We start from the raw sequence: 18,468 nt of genomic DNA on the forward strand, positions 1-18,468 counted from the left end.
AAAGGCATCTCTCTGCAATCTGATTTCCTCACCCTAATCTAACCCTAATCAATGTGTTGCCCAGCTTCTCTTTATAAATACAAACTGCTTCAGGGACACTCCAACACGTGCTTTGCTACCACAATTTATTAGCCAAGAATAGCTAAGTCGAAATAAAGTTGTGGTCATGCCCTCTCCTCTGGCAAATCCTCTTCACAGGGACTCTGGGACTGTTATGAAGGCTCTGTTTGGTATTCAGCATACAGGGGAGGCCACACACTGGAAAACCTCCCAGGAAATAGATATACAGCATTTACAGCCCATTCTGTAACATACTGGAGAACACAGAAACAACTCATCAATCTCTTCTTTTTCAAGGGCAATTTGAAAAAGTGTCCATGGGTGAAAAGCTCTAAGTGCTATCAACATTTTAAGTAGAGTGAAAATATTACAGTAGAAGTCACATAACCGTTTTATTAAGTTAATAGTGCCATATTTCAACTTTGGCTGACTGTTAAAATTCTAATCTTGAGGCTATTTAATAGTTTCATTTTCCTGTAATCTATTTTTCATAAAGAAAAAAACAAGAATGATGAAATGTATTGATATTATCCAAACAGTATAAAAGACAGACTCCTGCTCTGTTGAGAAGTAGCATTGTGTATTGCTCTGAAATATTGCAACCCAGGTATACTGCTAGCAACTTTCTTTTTCAATAGATAAATTTTCCTTCCATTTGTTATTTGCCGCAAAATAAACACTAAAGAAAAATCTGTGAGAAGCTTGCTCTTGCCTACCGATTCCTTTTGGGAAATGGAATTCTTAAAAAGCCTCCCCACCCCCAAAGGTGCTTATGATAGTGAGCATTGGAGGTCAGCATTTCAAGTCTGCCATGCTAATGAATGAGGATACAATTGTCTGCTACAGAATATTTTAAAGGACAAGCGATGAGAACTGGATTCTGTCTGTTCAATTCACATATCTTTTTCACTTAGTAGAAAAACATTCAAATATTTTTGAAAACTAACCTATGCTCCCAAATGGCATGGAAGTCTTTCGAGGTTTTATTGTACCTCAATTGGCAGCAACTGCTCTTCTCCCTAAGCAGCAGCATTGGCACATAAGGAAGTGACAGAGGCATATGGAAAGCCATCTTCTAGCAACAAGAGAACATTTGAAGAGCTGACGTTCTATATTCTGTAGCAAACAAACCAACAAAAAAAGCCCAGGAGGGATCCAAATTCTTGGAATATGCATTTTCCCACCAAGCCTTTTTCTAAAAGTACCTGGTATAAAAGCTCACAGAAGAAATTATTTTCAACTCAGAATATCTGAGGTTTAGCCCCACCTGTTTGCCCTTGAGTGAGCCACATCCAAAAGCAGCCTTTATGCCTCAGTTTCCTCACATCTACAGAAATAATAAATAGAGGGAGTGATCTCATTTATGCCTGGAAAGCATGTTGAGCTGATCTAGTGAAAGACACTGATGAAGTGTCATGAATTGTTATTGCATTAGGCTGACGGCACTTCTGAAACCCATCTGACATTTCCCACTTGGCATTAGTCGTGGGCGGTAACATTTCTGTTGTAGTTTTAAAGAGGATGCTTTATATCACTGCCTGATGTGTATTACATGGTTTATGACTAAACATTTTCTAAAAAGGCAGCAACCTGTGAGATCCCCTCTCTTTCTCACTTCATTAAGCTACTGCATTACAAAGTGTTCTGCTTCATTACGGAGCCTGCCAAGCAGCTCTTCTGTGCTCCTTGTGAAGTATCGAGGTGAAGTTCATAACTATATTTGGGTATCAGGGATTATTTCCTCTACTGTTGAAGGGGAGCATGACGAGCAGTTCAGGAATGCTGGGGGAAGCCGTCATTAGCATGAGCAGCCTGTGCCGGGCTCGGATTGCTGAATGAACCCCGTCAGACCGCCGGCTTTGGCACGGGGCTGGGACCGCACAAACAGCTCAGCATCAGGTCTGTGCCCTTATCGTGCTGCCGGGACCGCTGGGGGCAGGTCGCAGTGCCTGGCCCGTAGGTTGCGAGCTGCCAGGTCGCAGTGGCTCCCGTAGGTTGCCAGCATTCAGTGTCCCGTACGCTGCCAGCTGTCAGATTGCAGTGGCTGTCCCGTGGGTTGCCGGCAGCCTGTCCTGTGGGTTGCCACTCAGGAGGCAGTGGGTGTCCCGTGGGTTGCCAGCAGCCTGTCCTGTGGGTTGCCATTCAGGTGGCAGTGGGTGTCCCGTGGGTTGCCAGCAGCCTGTCCCGTGGGTTGCCACTCAGGAGGCAGTGGGTGTCCCGTGGGTTGCCAGCAGCCTGTCCCGTGGGTTGCCACTCAGGAGGCAGTGGGTGTCCCGTCCCTGGCAGCTGTCAGATGCGGAGTGAGCGCTCCCAGCAGCGGTGCCGGCAGGGCAGGGTGGCAGGAGAGGCGGCCGGCAGAGGAAATGAGTAAGTCACAGCCCGGCCCGTGTGCGGCTGTAGCGCAGGGCTGCCGGAGCAGTGGAGAGGGAAGGAAGTGTTGCAACAACTAACACTGTGTGTTTCTCTCTGAAATAGTCTCCTTATAGAAAAATCTAAGATAAGATTTGGGGGAAACGTTGCTGCACAGTTAATGCATGATCTACTGCTAGTTCTGAGAAGAGAGTATGCACAGCTCTTCCTTAGAGCTGCTCTGCTCCCAGTGAAAGGGAGCACTCATAAAAAGCAGACTTTCATGAAGTTACTGATTTTTGATCTTCTGTTCTGAGTTTTCTCCCATGATAACTGAGTATTGTGAATGATGAAGTACACTCGAGCTTTACATCTTCCCAAGGATTTAAAGATAAAACTTATGAAGGTGCATTGATACTTGAAAACTGTGAAGGGGAGAGTCTCTATATCTCATTACATTTACATGAGGGAATTTAATGTAAAAAGATTATAGTGGTATGTGTACATTCTTATAATTTCACGTGTCTATCTACATGCTTTCCATTTTTTATAAGACTCCTGACCAATTGGGTCCCCAGAAGAATGAGATGAATGAGAAAGGCATCCTATGGGGAAGGGGGAGGAAACAGAAGCAAGTGGTATTCCCTACAGAAAGAGTGGAAATAAAATGTGACATTCCACTGCCGACTGGGTGTTGGTTTGCTATATTAAACATCAATAAATCTTTGCTTTCTTGATTTTTATAATACTTTTTAACACTGGCTCCTCCCAGTACTGTTTCTGTTCCATTGGATGACTTTCAAATGCTGACCATCAGAAAAATTTTGGTATGATGTGGATAATCAGCCTTCGCTTACAAAACGCAATTTGCATTCTTTATGCTTATCACTTTTAAATGAATGAAAAAAGAAAGTTATTAAGGGGGTGGATGGATCAGTGAAGTTCATTCTTTGAATGCTAGACACTTTCAAAGCAGCTGCTATATTGAAGTCTCCTTGTCTGCTTAGTGGGAGGATAGTTCAAATTGTAGTCAGAACTAGGACTGATACACCCGATTATGTGAGGGTGTGACAAATGAAAAAGGAAATGCCTGGTATTTTTATTTGTAATATGAAACTAACCTAAAATAATACTAGTGGTATTAAATTTTGTATGTTCCAGTGGATCAGTTTCATTGGAATACAGAAAATAGTTCTGCTTATATTAATAGAGAGTATTTTTGAAACATTACTTTAAAAGTATGACTGAAGTTGAAATACTAGTAGTAGGGAATACATGATGCTATGGGTGTGGTATGTGTCTTTTATCATCATGGTTTCAAATTATTAAAATTGTTTAAATATGTGTTCGTACAATTTTTATAGAGACCCCACGTTCACTCCACATGATTATATGGTTGGAGAAACACTTTCTTAACTACAGTTTGCTTTAAAAAAACATTTCAATGAAGCCTTTTATGTTACTCACCTGTAATAGGGAAAAAAGGATATCAATCAGTGAAAACACTGATTTCAGTCAGTGAAAACACAGGAGATTCAAATGGACTTCTGGGTGTAACAGGGAGATTAAGGGTCCTATTTAACAGCAGCATCCTTTGACTACAGGAGAGTTTAATCCACTTCCACAGTTTAATTCCGTGGAGTTATATTTAAAGTTCTAAAGCTGTCAAGAAAGCTATGACAAATCAACTGGTGATCCACCTGCAAGAATATGGGAAGAAATAGAATAGACCAAACAAGTTCTATTTTTCTCTCTTTTAATAAAGACGGAGAAAATCTGTGTCGAAGGTGCTCAGGTAGCAAAGGAGTCCTTAGCAGGTGAGCATGGACTAAGTGGGGATACTTTAGTGGGGTGGAAAGCAGATGGGTTAGGCTCTGTCCTGGGAATTGCATGTTTTCCCACCCTGGCTCTGCCACAGATTTCTTTGTTGAAATAAGCAACTAGTTAATGGGTTTGGCCTCTGTTTTTATCTTCACAAAATGGAATTCTGACCCCTTCCTCTCCCAAGGGTCTATGAGGTTAAATAAAAGGATGTTTATAAAGTCAGCTTATTTTTTTTTATGAAAAAGGTGCAGTTTCAACATTTTCAAACAATATTCTCAGCAGAGAAAGACTCTCAATTATTATATTTACTCACACGGTGGTGCTATCATACATATGTGCTTTCTCTTAGTGGTTTCATCCCGTGGCAGTGGGAGGTGTGGGAGGTTCTGTACAAGTTCTGTTTTCTGGGGTAAGAGGTCACAGACACCATGCAAAAGGGAGCCAGGGCTGGCTGCCAAAGGCCACAGATGCCCTCCTATTTTGTGACACCCCCTGCCAATCTCCACTTCTGTGAGGTCCTTCTGCATGCTGGGACACCCCAGTAAGGTGTGAGAAGCTCTTGGAGTGCACTCCTCCTTCAGTGTAGAGTGGAAGGTGTCCCTCTTTTCCCACTCACCTGGTTCTGCTTGTGTGTGTGCTGTAGGTGTTACCAAATGCTCTGTGTACATACACACCTTAAGAAATCCCTTCAACCTCTCTCTTCATGCCCCTCTCCTCCCTTATTTTGGAGGACGTAATTCAGCTGGTTTTTTTTAACTTTTGTTGATAACTGCCATTTTTCTGCTGCCTGTTGCTAAGTATTTGGTGCTGCTCAGCCTCACTGCTTCTCCCTCCTCTTTAGGCAAAGAAAGGGCACAGCATATTTCCAAAATATATGTACTCTAATTCCAGTGATAAGACTACTGTGCATCCGGTGCTCCCAGCCTCCTCTGAGCACATTGGAGCACTTTCAGCTGTAGGCAAGGGGGCAGACGACCTGTCCCTGGGCAGTAGGAAACAGTGATTACTGCACAAAGTATTACAGAGGCATCACCAGCGACACCCCGATTAATCCTTACTCAAACACAGGCACATGTCTCTTCTATCACTTTCTCTTAGGCAGTCCCAGAGTATGAACGTTGTTGGCAGGGCATGCACGGAGGTAGAAACGTGGTGGGAGGTGGAATTTTGGTAGATGTGATTGATTTACGACAGGAGTTTCCTTTACAGTCATAAGGGGAATTTTGCTTGGTCACAGCAAGTTTGAACCCTCATGAAACAGCCTGAATCATTTGAAGCTAAAATAAAACAGAGGATGGTAGGGGGAGGGGCATGACCGTTAGAGGGGAAAAAAAAAAAAGTCAAAAAGCACATTAAAATTGTTTCCCTTGGTGCTGACTTCTTAAATGGGAATGTGTTCCAGAATAGTTCTGCTATGTAAGCCAACATTTGTTTTAAGACTTTGTGTTGTCTTTTTTCCTCTCTTCCCCTTCTTCCCCTTGCCCTCCCGCTCTGCTCTGCAGATTTACACTGACTGGGCTAACCACTACCTAGCAAAATCTGGCCACAAGCGGTTGATCAAGGATTTGCAACAGGACATTGCAGATGGAGTTCTGCTAGCAGAAATCATCCAGATCATCGGTAAGACCAGGGCTGAGGGAAGCACTGCGAGCTGGCTCCTTGCATGGGGGAATATATAATTCAAGTTGAATGTATTTAACAATAAGATGAACCCTGAATAATACAATTTGACTGAGTCCATATGTCTCTGATATTTGTGTGGTTCATCCTTGTCTTAATTAAAAAATATGTTTATGTGAGCATGTTTGGAAGTTGCTGTTTAACCATACTTTAAATGGCCAGAACTGTATCTTACACACTTTGAATTGTCAGAAATGAATGCTCCATTAAACCATATGTCTCCCATGTGTGCATTTTGTTAGTTGGAGTGGCTCATACTTTCTGGGATGCCTTGAAACTGTATCCTGACCCTGCAAAGACAATTGTGGAAGATTTCATGTCAGCAGTTATTTTGCAGGGGCTGAAGAATTAGCAGCGACCTCCTTCGCACTTCCCCCTTTGCATGATTTGGCATATGGAAGCAACTGCTGCTAACAAGAGTGTTGTTACTGTACGACTGAGCTGTACTTAGAAAGGAGCTCTCTGTCAACAAAATCCTCTGTATTTTATTGCTGCGCCTTTTCTGCTTCTCTTCAGGGTTTTTTGGGGTTTTTTTTTTCTGTTTTGGTTTTTAAGTTTTTGGGTTTGAGTTTTATTCTTTTCTTTCTTTTATTTTTTGACCAGGGGTCGGAAAGGAAAGTTTTATCTCATTGTTTACTTTTGTTTTTCCCCTCACTGTTTTTGTTTAGCAAATGAAAAGGTTGAAGATATCAATGGCTGTCCACGGAGCCAATCTCAAATGGTAAGAATAAAATACATTTTTAGTTTGTGTTGGCACCACTCCACCTTCCTAAAATGCTTTTTATTAAGGATTTATATAAAATATTAATATTCTGTCCCATTTTTACTATAAAGTCCTAATTCTCATACAGGTTCCTGATGCTTATTTTCTACACAACCTTAATGTTTTTAACTTTGTTTCTGTGCTAACTTTGGATCTTGAGATAACCTGGCAGCAAAACTTCATCACTTCTAATTAATCCAGAATTGCCTTATCAGACCTGTTCTTCTGAGGATCCAAATAATTTCATTTAGCTTCATTTTAAGGGCAGTAAATCCAAGAATAAATTATTAAATGGAGCCTTTGTGTCTGGAAAACTGGTTTGATAAACAACACTTGCCAATTTAAAAAAAAAAAATATAAATAGCCTTTTGGATTGTCCACTGTGAAGTCCAGTTAGATGGATTCCAAGACTTTCAGAAATAGCAGTTTAGTCATATAGCTCTCTGAGCTATAGCTGGCAGCTGTCTACAGTCTTTTTAATACTCTCAGACAAGAAGCATTTAGTGACTGTGATTCATATGAAGTCTTATTATTCTTTTACTGTGTTTATGGCTAGTCAACTGCATTTAATAAGATGAAACCTTCTTAGAATACTGTGAAAGTGACAGACACAAAATCTGAGCCTCGGCAAAAAAAATCACCATGCATTTATTGAATCATTTGCAATCCAAGTCATGTTCTCCCATGCTGAGATCTCTGTCTTTCTGTTTACATTCAAATAATATATAAATAAGGTGCATAATTGTGTAGCTGGCAAGGATTTTGGAGTATAGTGATTTGGTTGAACTTGCATAATAGCAAACTGCTGAAACTGAGTTTAAAAATGGTAATGAAATAGAAAAAAGTGCATTTGTTCAATGCCTTTTTTAAAAGTGGAAGGTGTTTGCAACTTTTTTCTGCAAAGCATCAAAACGTACGGGAAAAAATTTTGAGTACTAGTGAAGTGAATAATGGGGTCTCTTGGTTCTTATTGTTCAAAAAACGTGCAGGTTTAGAATAAGGTTTTTCTCTGACTTTCAGACTTTTTGAAACAGTCCGTAGAAAGAATATACACCGTTTCCTTAATAATAGTTATTATTTTAATTGCTCATATTACAGCAGCACCTAGTGGCTTTGGCTGAGAAGTTTGGGAACTCCAGCATGGAACTCTAATATTACACACACAGATCAAGAGATAATCGCTCTCTACTTTAATCACGTTAAAACTTGCCATTCCGGACAGGCAAGACGAACAAAGAGACACAAAAGCACAGGGAAGTGATGTGATTTCCCAAGATTATATACGTGGTTAGTGGCCATCTAGGATTGCTTAGGGACCCACTGCTCTGTTGTCTATCGAGCTTCATTTCCATGAGAGAAAGACGAGCTGCAGAGAGAGCTATTCACTCCAGCAATGTTTGCAAAACAACATTGGTGTATGTTCCCTGTTGCATTTTTATGTGGCAGAGGGATTCTGGATTTCATCTCTAGCTCCCTGCAGCTGTGGAGGAAACGTGGTCAGAGCATGCCCACGCTGCAGCAGCACTTGTGGCTCTCCTTGTGTCCATCTTTCTCCTGCCATAAGCCCATCACTTTAGCTCAGGCCAAAGAATATGTCCCAGGTGCTCTGGGTGTCAAATCAGGTGCTTTGAAAACCGCTGTGCACTCATACATCAGTGTTTGCACAGTGACTAAAGTGTCACATTTAGCCATTTTAACTTCATAGTAATATATTTATTTATCCGTCCTTTGACACAATCTGTTTACTGAATTGTTTTCTCTCTATGGACCGATCAAATTTTCCTGCCTTTTCACATACCAGTTCTATACTGCTGATTTCTAAACTGACTTAGGAAATTTAAAATGTACTTAAGTTAAATTCATTCAAACTCGTCAGTTTTTCTCTCAGAGACCCCAGGTTTTGGGCCTGCTCTCTATTCGTTTCCTTCAGGCCTGCACTGCTCTAACCTAGCCACAGGCACAATTTTACCATATTTTCAGGTAATTTTCCTTGGCAGTGCTCAATTTTGCTAGCTCACTCAGTTAATGGTAGGGCAATTCTCTTCTCCTTATAACAGTGGACTCTAAAGGTGTTTGTGATATGCAGGGAAAACAAAATATAACAGTAGTCAAAGCTAGTTTGCATGTTGTATGTTTGACATACACCAGTATGCAGCAATATGTCCTGTCAAAACTTGCTAGAACATCAGCCCTCAACACAGCAACAGTCAAAATACTCCAATAACATTTGTTAGCCATTCATTCACTGCTTTAATTTTAAAACTTTTAGTTAATAAACCTCAAGAATCCCACTACCCTCTTGCACATATGTTTTCATAATCTTTGCTCTCATAACTTGCAATTAGGGGGAAATGTTTTCTCTATTCATCTGCCATTTGATACCCTTTCCAGGAGGCCTTTGATACCCGTTTTCAGGAGGTCTAAGATATTTTATTAGCTTTAAAAAAGCCAAGGAGCACTGACATGGATTGTCTGCTGCTGGAAATTCTTGATACTCTTTGTGGATGATATTGATACCAGTTCATAATTAATCACTACCAATACTTCCAAGTTCTGTTCCACTCATGATTTGGTTTTCCTCTTGCCAATGGCATCGTCTTTCAAGTGATATTTGAGGCATCTCAATTCAGCTGTTACCTTAAATTGTAAACATATTTAAATGTTTATTTTAAATGTATATAAAGTGCTTGGGGTTTAGTTTTCCTTTAGTTAGTTCTATTGCAATGTCTTGCTCCCTATGCTCATTTTGGCATTGGTATATAAAGTACTTGCAGACAAGCTGAATTGGCTTCATAGGTCCAAGTTCATAAAAACTAAAAACCTGTGAAGCTCAGCAGCACCCAGTTTCTGCATAGTTAGCTTTACCAGGGTTCATCATGTTCACACATTTGATGTTGCACACAGAACCTGAAAATCGGAGATGTACTGAGGGATAAATTATTTCATATTCAAATCCCAGACGCTTTCAATAAATGAAATTTGAAAGAGAATTGGTGAGGTTTGCTTGTTTGCTGGGTCAGCCTACTGTGGTGAAAAGATTTTAGTATTTCTTATGAATTGTTTTCATATGTGTAATAAGGATTTAAACCTCTGTGTATTACAACATATGTTGTCTGTCCAGAGTGTCATGCAGAGTCTTGCCTATTTTTTTCTTACAGCCATGCTTTCAAGGAGCAATATAGAACTTCTCTTTTTTCATCATCTCTTTGAATCCCTTCAATGGAAAATAATGCCACATGAATTTCTATCTTTTTCCTTATATTAATTATTTCATAAATCTATAAATTAAGGACATTTCATATCATCTTTATTTAGAAAATAATGGGATTTGAATGGCTTATCTTTTGATAAAATCTAAAGCTAATTCCTTTCTGCTTCTTTATAATCCATCTATTTCTTTAATTTCTGTTTTAAGTTCCCCCATCATTAGAAAAAGGGAGATAGCCTTCTGGGTAGAAAATATGTTATAAAGCTTATTTCTAATTGTTCAAAGAGAAAGCATTCAGGGCTTTCTTTTTTTCCCTCCTGAACAAATGATAAATATAATGGAAAATCTCCAGTGTTTTGGCTTTTAACACATCACATCAAACATACAGTAAGCACATAAAACATACCAATTCAATCCATCCTGGGGTAGTTGGAGAAAATGCAAGAGACTCAAAAGGTGTTGGACTGAGAATCCTTTAATGGTGACATTTTCAGTTTTGTCCCTAGTGACTTTTACAAAACTAATGTTTCTATTCTTTCCACATGTAGTTTACAATGCTGTCAGCAGCAGAAATCATAAAATAAATTCAAAGCTGACTGAATTTTTAGCTTATTGCACTTGAAGTTGATTTTTTCTTCAGTAAGTAATGCTGCCTTAGTAGTCAGTCTGATCTTTGGCACACTTTTCTACCAGTTTATACAACCAAAGGTATGCATCAAAGCTAATTTTTATGATTTAGAATACAGATATGCTTCAGCCCCACAGAGAAAATTGAGTTTGCTAAAAATCCAGGTCTTGCTCATCCTGGAAATCAGGGAGTGGAGGAAAGGTGTTGGAGCTGTAGAACATAGCCAAATTGATAAGAATCTTCAGTAAAAAGCTTTAGTTATCAGAGCTAGCACCAATTTTGGGTGAGCAGCAGTGTATCTGATAAAAGTGGGAATAGGTGTGTCTATGTTTAGAACTAATAAGATAATTTCTACATCATAGTACTTGATTTCATTAATAATGCCTTTGAAAAGATGTTAATAAATTTAAAATATTTTGTAAAAAAGACAGATGAATGCCAAAATTTTTGATTTATTTTATGAGACTGAAGAAAAGTTGTGTACATGCACAAGAGGAAGGTGGAGTAGGTGAATCAGTCTCTGCTTAATCAGGGAGCTTTTTCTGTGAGAGAAAGTTAAAGAAGTATGTGAGGCCTAAAGACAGACAAAGTTACCATGTACACACTGGTAGACATTGCTCTGTAATTTATTGTGCTAGATGTGCTCTGTAGTGTTCCTGTAGTCCCCCAGAAGCTCATGGTGGCTCCATCTCTGCTTATATGCTTGGGCTTTTCTCTGGAGGAGGACAAGGTTGCAAGAGGATGGGGTGCACACAGATCTCTTCTTAAGAGGGAGTCAGTCTGTTGACAGGATAAATGAAAACTACAACTGCTAAATGTGCCTGCCATGTGTCCTTCAGACTTCCTCTGACATGTATGTGCTGGACAGACACTGTGGAGTAGCACCCATCTGTGTCCAGCAATGTCAATATCCAAGGATGAATATTGATGGATACCATCAGCATGATATTCTGTGTATAAAAATTGTGAAAAACAGGATAATTGTGTATAAAGTAAACATTAAGGTTTCTACTAAGGTTCATGAATTCCATGTGAAAATGTGTGTGGTATGATTCTGTGTAGCTCTTTGAGGAATGGGAAACCTGAAAATGGCATCCCTATGTTCAGTGGCAAGTGGGCCCACATGTGAGCTCTTCTTGCCTGCACAGTTTTGAACTGTATAAGAATCTCCTGGCTTTGCTGGTGCAGTTATTGGTGAGATTGGCTGTATGGATTCAAAATATACTTTCTGTGCTTTGGAGCAGCTGCAGGTGCTTTGGAGCAGCTTCAGGTGAGCCTTCCACACAAGTGTGACAGATTGAAATATATACAGAAAATTGGCTGGGTGAAGAAATACGGTCCCTTGGCGAACTGAGAATTCAATCTGAGTTTTGAAAACTAACCCTAGATCCTTTAATGTGTAGTCCAGGTTCTTCTTGCAGTGACATCTATATGACCCCTTTTGACATTTGTATAACCTCTTTTTTTAAAATTCAGACTGTATTGTCCATACTTTTGTGCAGCCTCAAGCCAGGTTTTTGTCCAGCTTGGAATTTCATGAAGACATTTTGCCCTCAGTGTAGATGATCCTATCCCCAAAAGTTACCAAGCTCCCATCAACTGCATTTCTTCTTTGGACTTTTTAAGTGGTGGCAGAAGCATCATGATCCCCATTCCCTGGGAAAATTTGGTCATGGTAATGCACAGCTTACATGTTCTTTGGTGTTCTGCCTCACAAGAATTTACTTACCTGTTAATTATACATTTCTGAATCCAACTCTCGTGGTTTGGCAGAATTAAGTCTCATGCAATAATTTTCCGGAGGGAACTGTGGGTTAAAGACACTTTAGAGCCACACTGGTAACAAACACTTCCTTTCAGGATCTGTTCTCTCCTGCCCTGCAACACTGGCAGCTCTAGGTGGAAGAGCAGAGAAGGCTGATATAGCTCCATTATGAAAGGATCTAAGCAGATGTTTTTCTGTGAGGGAAATTACACTCCTCAACCTGATACATATTCAGATTTCCCATTTTCTGATGGGAAAGTATATATTTTTACTTAACTAGATTTGTGAGTTTCTTCACTAGGTGATTTAAATTAAACTTTTAACCTTTTTGGGATTCCCAGAAGCCAAGGGCCCAATACTGTCATAGCCAGGGGCATGTCCTAACTAGCCTTCTGAAGATGCTTTCTTGGACAAGTACTCTCATTTCCTAGGTAGGTTTAGGGCGTGATCTTCTTTTTAAGAATTAATCCCATCCCCACATCCTTCCCCAGTGACTATCCTCAGCCGTTTGAGGGAAGACTTCCTTGAACATGTTTGAACATCCAGACACTTGCAAGCCACTGTTCAGTGTACAATGTACAAGATCGCTTCAGAGCATTTGTATTTTGTCTTCAGTCAGTGATTGCTGAAACCAGCTATCAATGAATTCTCCCATATTTCAAACTCTTGAATCATGAATGACAAGTGCAGGACAAAATTTTAGAAGCTGAACTTCAGGATTGGAGTTTCCTTCTTTGTTTTAGACATCAACAAAGCCATGTTATAAACTTGTGTATGCCTTGTAGGGGGCTCATGCCTTTTTTTATGCAGTTCTCTGTGCCACAGAAATGTAAAAATTCTCTGGCAAAAAGCAATGCATGTAGATATATCTACAGTGAAAATATTCAAATAGATAATGCAAATTGAAGGATCGTTACAGGAAGTAATATCTTCATTAGTGTAGACATTGAAGTTTATTTTTTTTTTGTTTGCAGAGAAAATTAACTTGACATAATGACTAAAGTAAAAATGAAAATGAGTGTATCAAGACTAGAGATATGTGTAACCTCAAAAGAAAAAAACTAAATGGTATAACGAGGGTCTGTATAAGAACATATTTTGAGAATAATTGTGACTATATGAATGGAGAGACCAAAGAAAGGAAAGAGAACAATTTCTGTAAGGGCAAGGTTAAAAGTGTTAACAATGTTGAATCTCGAGGATGTAAATGTTTGAATTCTTGTTTCAAGTGTTGCTGATTATTAATGTTATTAACACAGTCAATTCGAGTAAGATGAGAGGCAAACTAGTTTCGCACAGAACTGGAAGAGGAGGAATTCAAAGTGCTTTTGTAAACAAGCCTTAAAATTTCCAGGAACTCAAGAAATTCAAGAGAAAATACAGATGGGATGACAGCTGGACAGACAGAGTAACAGTTGCCTTTTTGTGGTAGACCAAGAATATTTTTACTCTGAGAGAGCAAGTAAGCTGAGGAAAGGATGGAAGAGCTGCTGCAAGTGTGAGATTAATAGAGAATAAAGAATGGAACACTTCATTCATCCTGCCTAAGAATGCTACTGTCTTAGAAAGGAAGGGGAGAAAAAGGCAACAAAATCATCTCTTTATTTGATATGGTTTGATTCTAGTTTGATTCTTTGTGAGACCTCTTTATTCTGCACTGAAACAAGCAGTTCTCTTCACATTTAGAACGTTACATTTGAGAACATTAAAAGGACCACAAGATTTATAACAATCTCTCTTCACAGAATAGCTCAGAGTTACTCACTAGTATCAGGCACTGAGATTCATATTCCCCTGAGTCACTCACATTTGACTGTCTGAAGCCATAAAAGAAAATGCTGCAGGAACACATCCTGAGTGTTATTTTACTAGGCTAGAAGTACATTATTCATGAAGTATAAATCGTGCGCTGTTATTAGCCCTTTTGTTTACATTTACAAATCCCTTGTGGTATTACTGTTAGAATCATATGAGAATAACTCATCAAGATGTTAATGAAGTAATCATGTAATGAAAAGTACATATATTGTGATGAATACTTATACAGTCTCCAGGAAATCTACTGAGTCATTAGGTTATAGTTGGGTTTGCTTGGTTAGGACTGGAATCAGGGTTTTGCCCGCTTTGCTTCTGTAGACTAAGACTACCAAACAGTAAAATATCTTTTTTTTTTTCTTAAAGTCAGTTCTTTTCTCTCAAACATTGCCTTCCTTCTCTTTCTCCCCCCTGCAGTTCCTTGAAACCCACCTCCCCTCAATCTCTCTCTGGAAGATGCCACTCATGCCCCTGGGATATGACCATCTCACCCATCTATCTCTTCTCCCCGTCCCTCAGATATGTTTGTCAGGAATGCAAATTGATCAGATACTTGTCTTAAATTGTATTGGGAGGACATGCAGAGATTAAATGCTGCAGTATGCTTGAAAACTAATGAGTGATGTACACTTTGAAGTATTTATTGTTTCAAGAGATACAGTTTACCATCTCTTCATTTCACCTATCTGTAATTAGCTTTCCACACTCTTCAATTTTTAGTTGGGTTTTTTTGTGGTGGTTTCCCCCCCCTTCAAAAATATCATGTGAACATTCCCTGGAGTTTTAGAATAGAACAAATATTAGCAATACATATGCTTAGACAAAGAGGTGAGGAATAAATGGCCTAGAAACCTCCATTAATAGCAATACACTGAAGACTCTTAACATAAACACGCAGTTAAAATACATACACACAAATTGACTATGACATACATTCCAGAAAGCACCTGTGGTTATCAGACATTACCAGATTTTTCCCAGATAGCAACAGCAGATTACAGTAAATATGTCTGCTTCATGATGGTGTATTTTTATCATCTTCTATAGGGAGAGTATGTTATAAATACCCGGAATGTCTAGAATGTTTACTGGATTTAAAAATAGAGAAGAAAGTGCGTGATATTTAGCTGAACAGCAAAAATGCATATTTAAGCTGAACAAGAAAATAAACAATGTATGTGAAGGGGTTTTATTTTACAGTATAACCAAACAAGGCTTTCTGGTAATGTTGAGATTTTGTCAGCTTCCTAGATTTTTTCAAATATCTGATTATTTTGGAACCATGGCAAAATGCCAGTTCTCTTATAGTTATAGTTGAGGACTTCTATTTAAATATTTTCTAACCACTCCCACTTCTGCTTAGACTTTTGTAATTTTGAGTGCTGCATGTTATCCATGTCTGTGGAATTTCCTCAGAGAGGTAGACTTTCCACAAAAGAACATTTCTTAACACTGAGGTGAAGTACCCAATCTTTCCACTCATCCTTGTTTCTAAAATAATCTGCCACTGCTTCTCCTGACAATGGAGAATTCTGAAGCTTCAGTAACATGCAAGTCTTTTGAGAAACACTGTGAGTGTGTGTATTAGAGTGTGGTTCACACACATGGCCATGCATCTCTGTAAAGCACCTTGTGCAATTCTGATTGAACTCTCAATGACTTTTTTCACTTCCAATGGTATTTAAGCCACTCTGCTTCTCATTTGTGAAAGCTTTCAAATTCTTGGAATTACTGTATTATTTGGACATCTGTAAGAGCATGAGATGGCCACTCTTCTACAGATTTACCAGAACTAATATCTCTGTTCCTTAGGGTGAGTCCAGATTAAATTTAGGAAAGAGCTACTAGACAGATTTTGAGTATTAAGTATTAACATCTGCAAACAATAAATTAGGGCACACACCAAGTGTGAGTATCATCAGCTTTTACTTGGTTGGGCTGGGAAATGCAACTACTGGGAAGATGTTTTGATGGAGATACAGGAACTGTGCAATTGTCCATAAAATGCTGTCTGTGGTGTAACGTGTGGAGCAGCAGAGGGTGCCAGAAAGCAACAAGCTGTGGCTCCCATTGTAACTAAAGGAATTAGCAATGTTAGAGTGGAGCAGGGATTGCATTGTGAGTTTAGCTGCAGAATGGAAGAAAGAAGACAGCCTTCTTGTAATTTTAACCACCTACATGTGTTTAAAATTAAAATAAACATTAGCCAACCAATGCTTAAGCTTTTGGAAGTATTGTGTGGTACATTATGATTAGGTGACAGTCCTGGTCACTCAATCATCTTTTAGCCACTGTGCATACCTGTTATTTAAAAGTTTGCTCAACAAAGAGACTGCAAGACATGAGGCTAATAAAGTAACACAGAATGTCTTAGCAAGCTAGTTGTTAATTACAGACTATTGTGGCAACATAAACTATCCTGTCTCACTACATTTAAAATTATGGCGTTCATTAGAAAGTCTTGACAACCTCTCACTGCTCTTCTGTTAGAAAGTTAAATATCAAAAATTTGTTGCCTCAAAAAGTTTGAGGTTTTTTTGGCAGTATCACATTACTTACAGAATATAATACAATTACTCTGTTAGAAAAGCAAGAAATAGAGTGAAAGTAGGTGGATACTGAAACTACTATGATCTGTCCAGATGTGTTTTCTCACTCTGCCCTTGATCTTTTCTGGAACAGAAGCTGCCTACATCTGCTGCAGCTTAGTGTGAGCCTATTTCATGGAAAGAGTGCCAAATCTGCTTGATTTTACAGTGTCTTTTACATACTCACCATTTTGGAGTTCCTTGACTTTTATGCACACTAACCCACCTAACCTTGTGCTTTTATTTGTCTTTAGTTATATTCCAAGAACAAACTCCTATTTGAACCCTGCTGCGAATCCCTTCCTCTTACAGCCTTTCCCCAATGTGCTACTGCTGGCACACATGACTAGCATGCTGCAGTGGTCCATCAGATCACTAATGACAATGTAAGGGGTGACTTAAAAAAACTATGACCCTGGCATTTTTTTTTCCTTCATTCTCCTCCTCTTACCCTAATATCTAAAGTTACTGTGGTAAGGAGTAAGAATGTACTTCTTTGCCTGCTCTTTCAGTATGTATTTATGCACTGCTGTTGTAACCACCATATATTCCATGAAATGTCAAAATGAAACATGCTGAATTTGTTAGAAAATGTCTTGTGTCCTTCAAAATCATGTCCACAGCCATGGGATCAGATGGAGAGTAGTCATGGCTTTTTCACTCATTGAAATAGCTGCTCCGCCAGCCTTCTCCTGCTGTCTAGAGCCTCTGGATCTGACCACTCTGAAGGTGCATCAGACAGCACGAGGCACCTGAAATTGTGTATTGGTGAAGATTTTTATGGACTTTGAAGTGCACTGATGTTAACTCTAAATATAAACTTTATTACAGCTGGTGACCCTATAATAGGCAATGCTATTAAGGTACAGATGAGTAAATTGGCTTAATTTAACTGTAGAACAAGCAAGTTATCACAAAGACTGCTTATTTCAACAGCACTAACTAATCCCTTTTCATGTAAAGGCTTTTGATCAAGTTAATTAAAATATTAAGACAATTTCCTTATTTTATTTTTTTTAATGTAACTTGTCTGTTTAAATCCACTATGACCTGAAACTTAATACATAAATAGTTAGAATACACTACAACCATTTTTGTTTCAGCAGAAATAAATAGTATAAATATAACTATAGTAATCTATTTGGCAGCTATCTGATGTGCAGGAATTATTTAAAACACTCCTAGTCTGAGGACTCTGCTGACCATATGATCAACAGATGACCACATGACATAAATCAGAGGTATAGTTATTTAGAGTTGAACTTATTTTAAGTTGGCCCAGTGTCTGGATATGTATTAGTCTGGGCAGGGTTCATTTTCAGTGTCTGTCCAATATACTTTTTTTTTTTTGTTGTTGGGACAAGGCTGTATTCAATCTCACAAAATCGTCACAAATATTTTTTGCCTTTTTGATAGTATAGATCAACTTAAAACATTTGCTTACCTATGCAGTTCCTAGCAACTCTTTCAGGTGGCATGTGGACCAACACCAAACCCACAAAGTTCTGAAAGGTTAATGTGAACAGTCTTTCTGAAGGAGAAATATATTTGTATTTTAGCTTGTAGCTCTTAGCAGTCCTTAATTCTAAAACCATTAGATTATATTTTGTTTAGGCTTGTATTGGCAGCTAATTAGAACCTTCTTTGGATTATTCATACCTCTTGATTCTTCAGTGTTTCTTTGGAATTCCAATGGGAATGTACAAATGGCTTTTTCCTCTAGAGGAAAAGAACACTACAAGAATTTTCTTCGTCCCTTGGTTTCCAAACTTAAGAACTGAGATCTAT

General features: G+C 38.9%; 1 protein-coding gene across 7 annotated transcripts in view; it reads left to right on the plus strand.

The window, feature by feature from the left end:
* NAV3 (neuron navigator 3) overlaps nucleotides 1–18,468 on the plus strand; it is a 510,531-nt gene that overhangs the window by 324,493 nt on the left and 167,570 nt on the right. For all 7 annotated transcript variants that reach the window (XM_088164978.1, XM_088164973.1, XM_088164974.1 and 4 more), the window contains 2 exons: nucleotides 5,736–5,853; nucleotides 6,582–6,634. In XM_088164978.1, the coding sequence (XP_088021104.1) occupies nucleotides 5,736–5,853; nucleotides 6,582–6,634 (171 nt within the window). The remainder of the gene's footprint in view (nucleotides 1–5,735; nucleotides 5,854–6,581; nucleotides 6,635–18,468) is intronic.

This window comes from Sturnus vulgaris, chromosome 5, assembly GCF_052056855.1.
Source record: "Sturnus vulgaris isolate bStuVul1 chromosome 5, bStuVul1.hap1, whole genome shotgun sequence".
Taxonomy (NCBI): Eukaryota; Metazoa; Chordata; class Aves; order Passeriformes; family Sturnidae; genus Sturnus; species Sturnus vulgaris.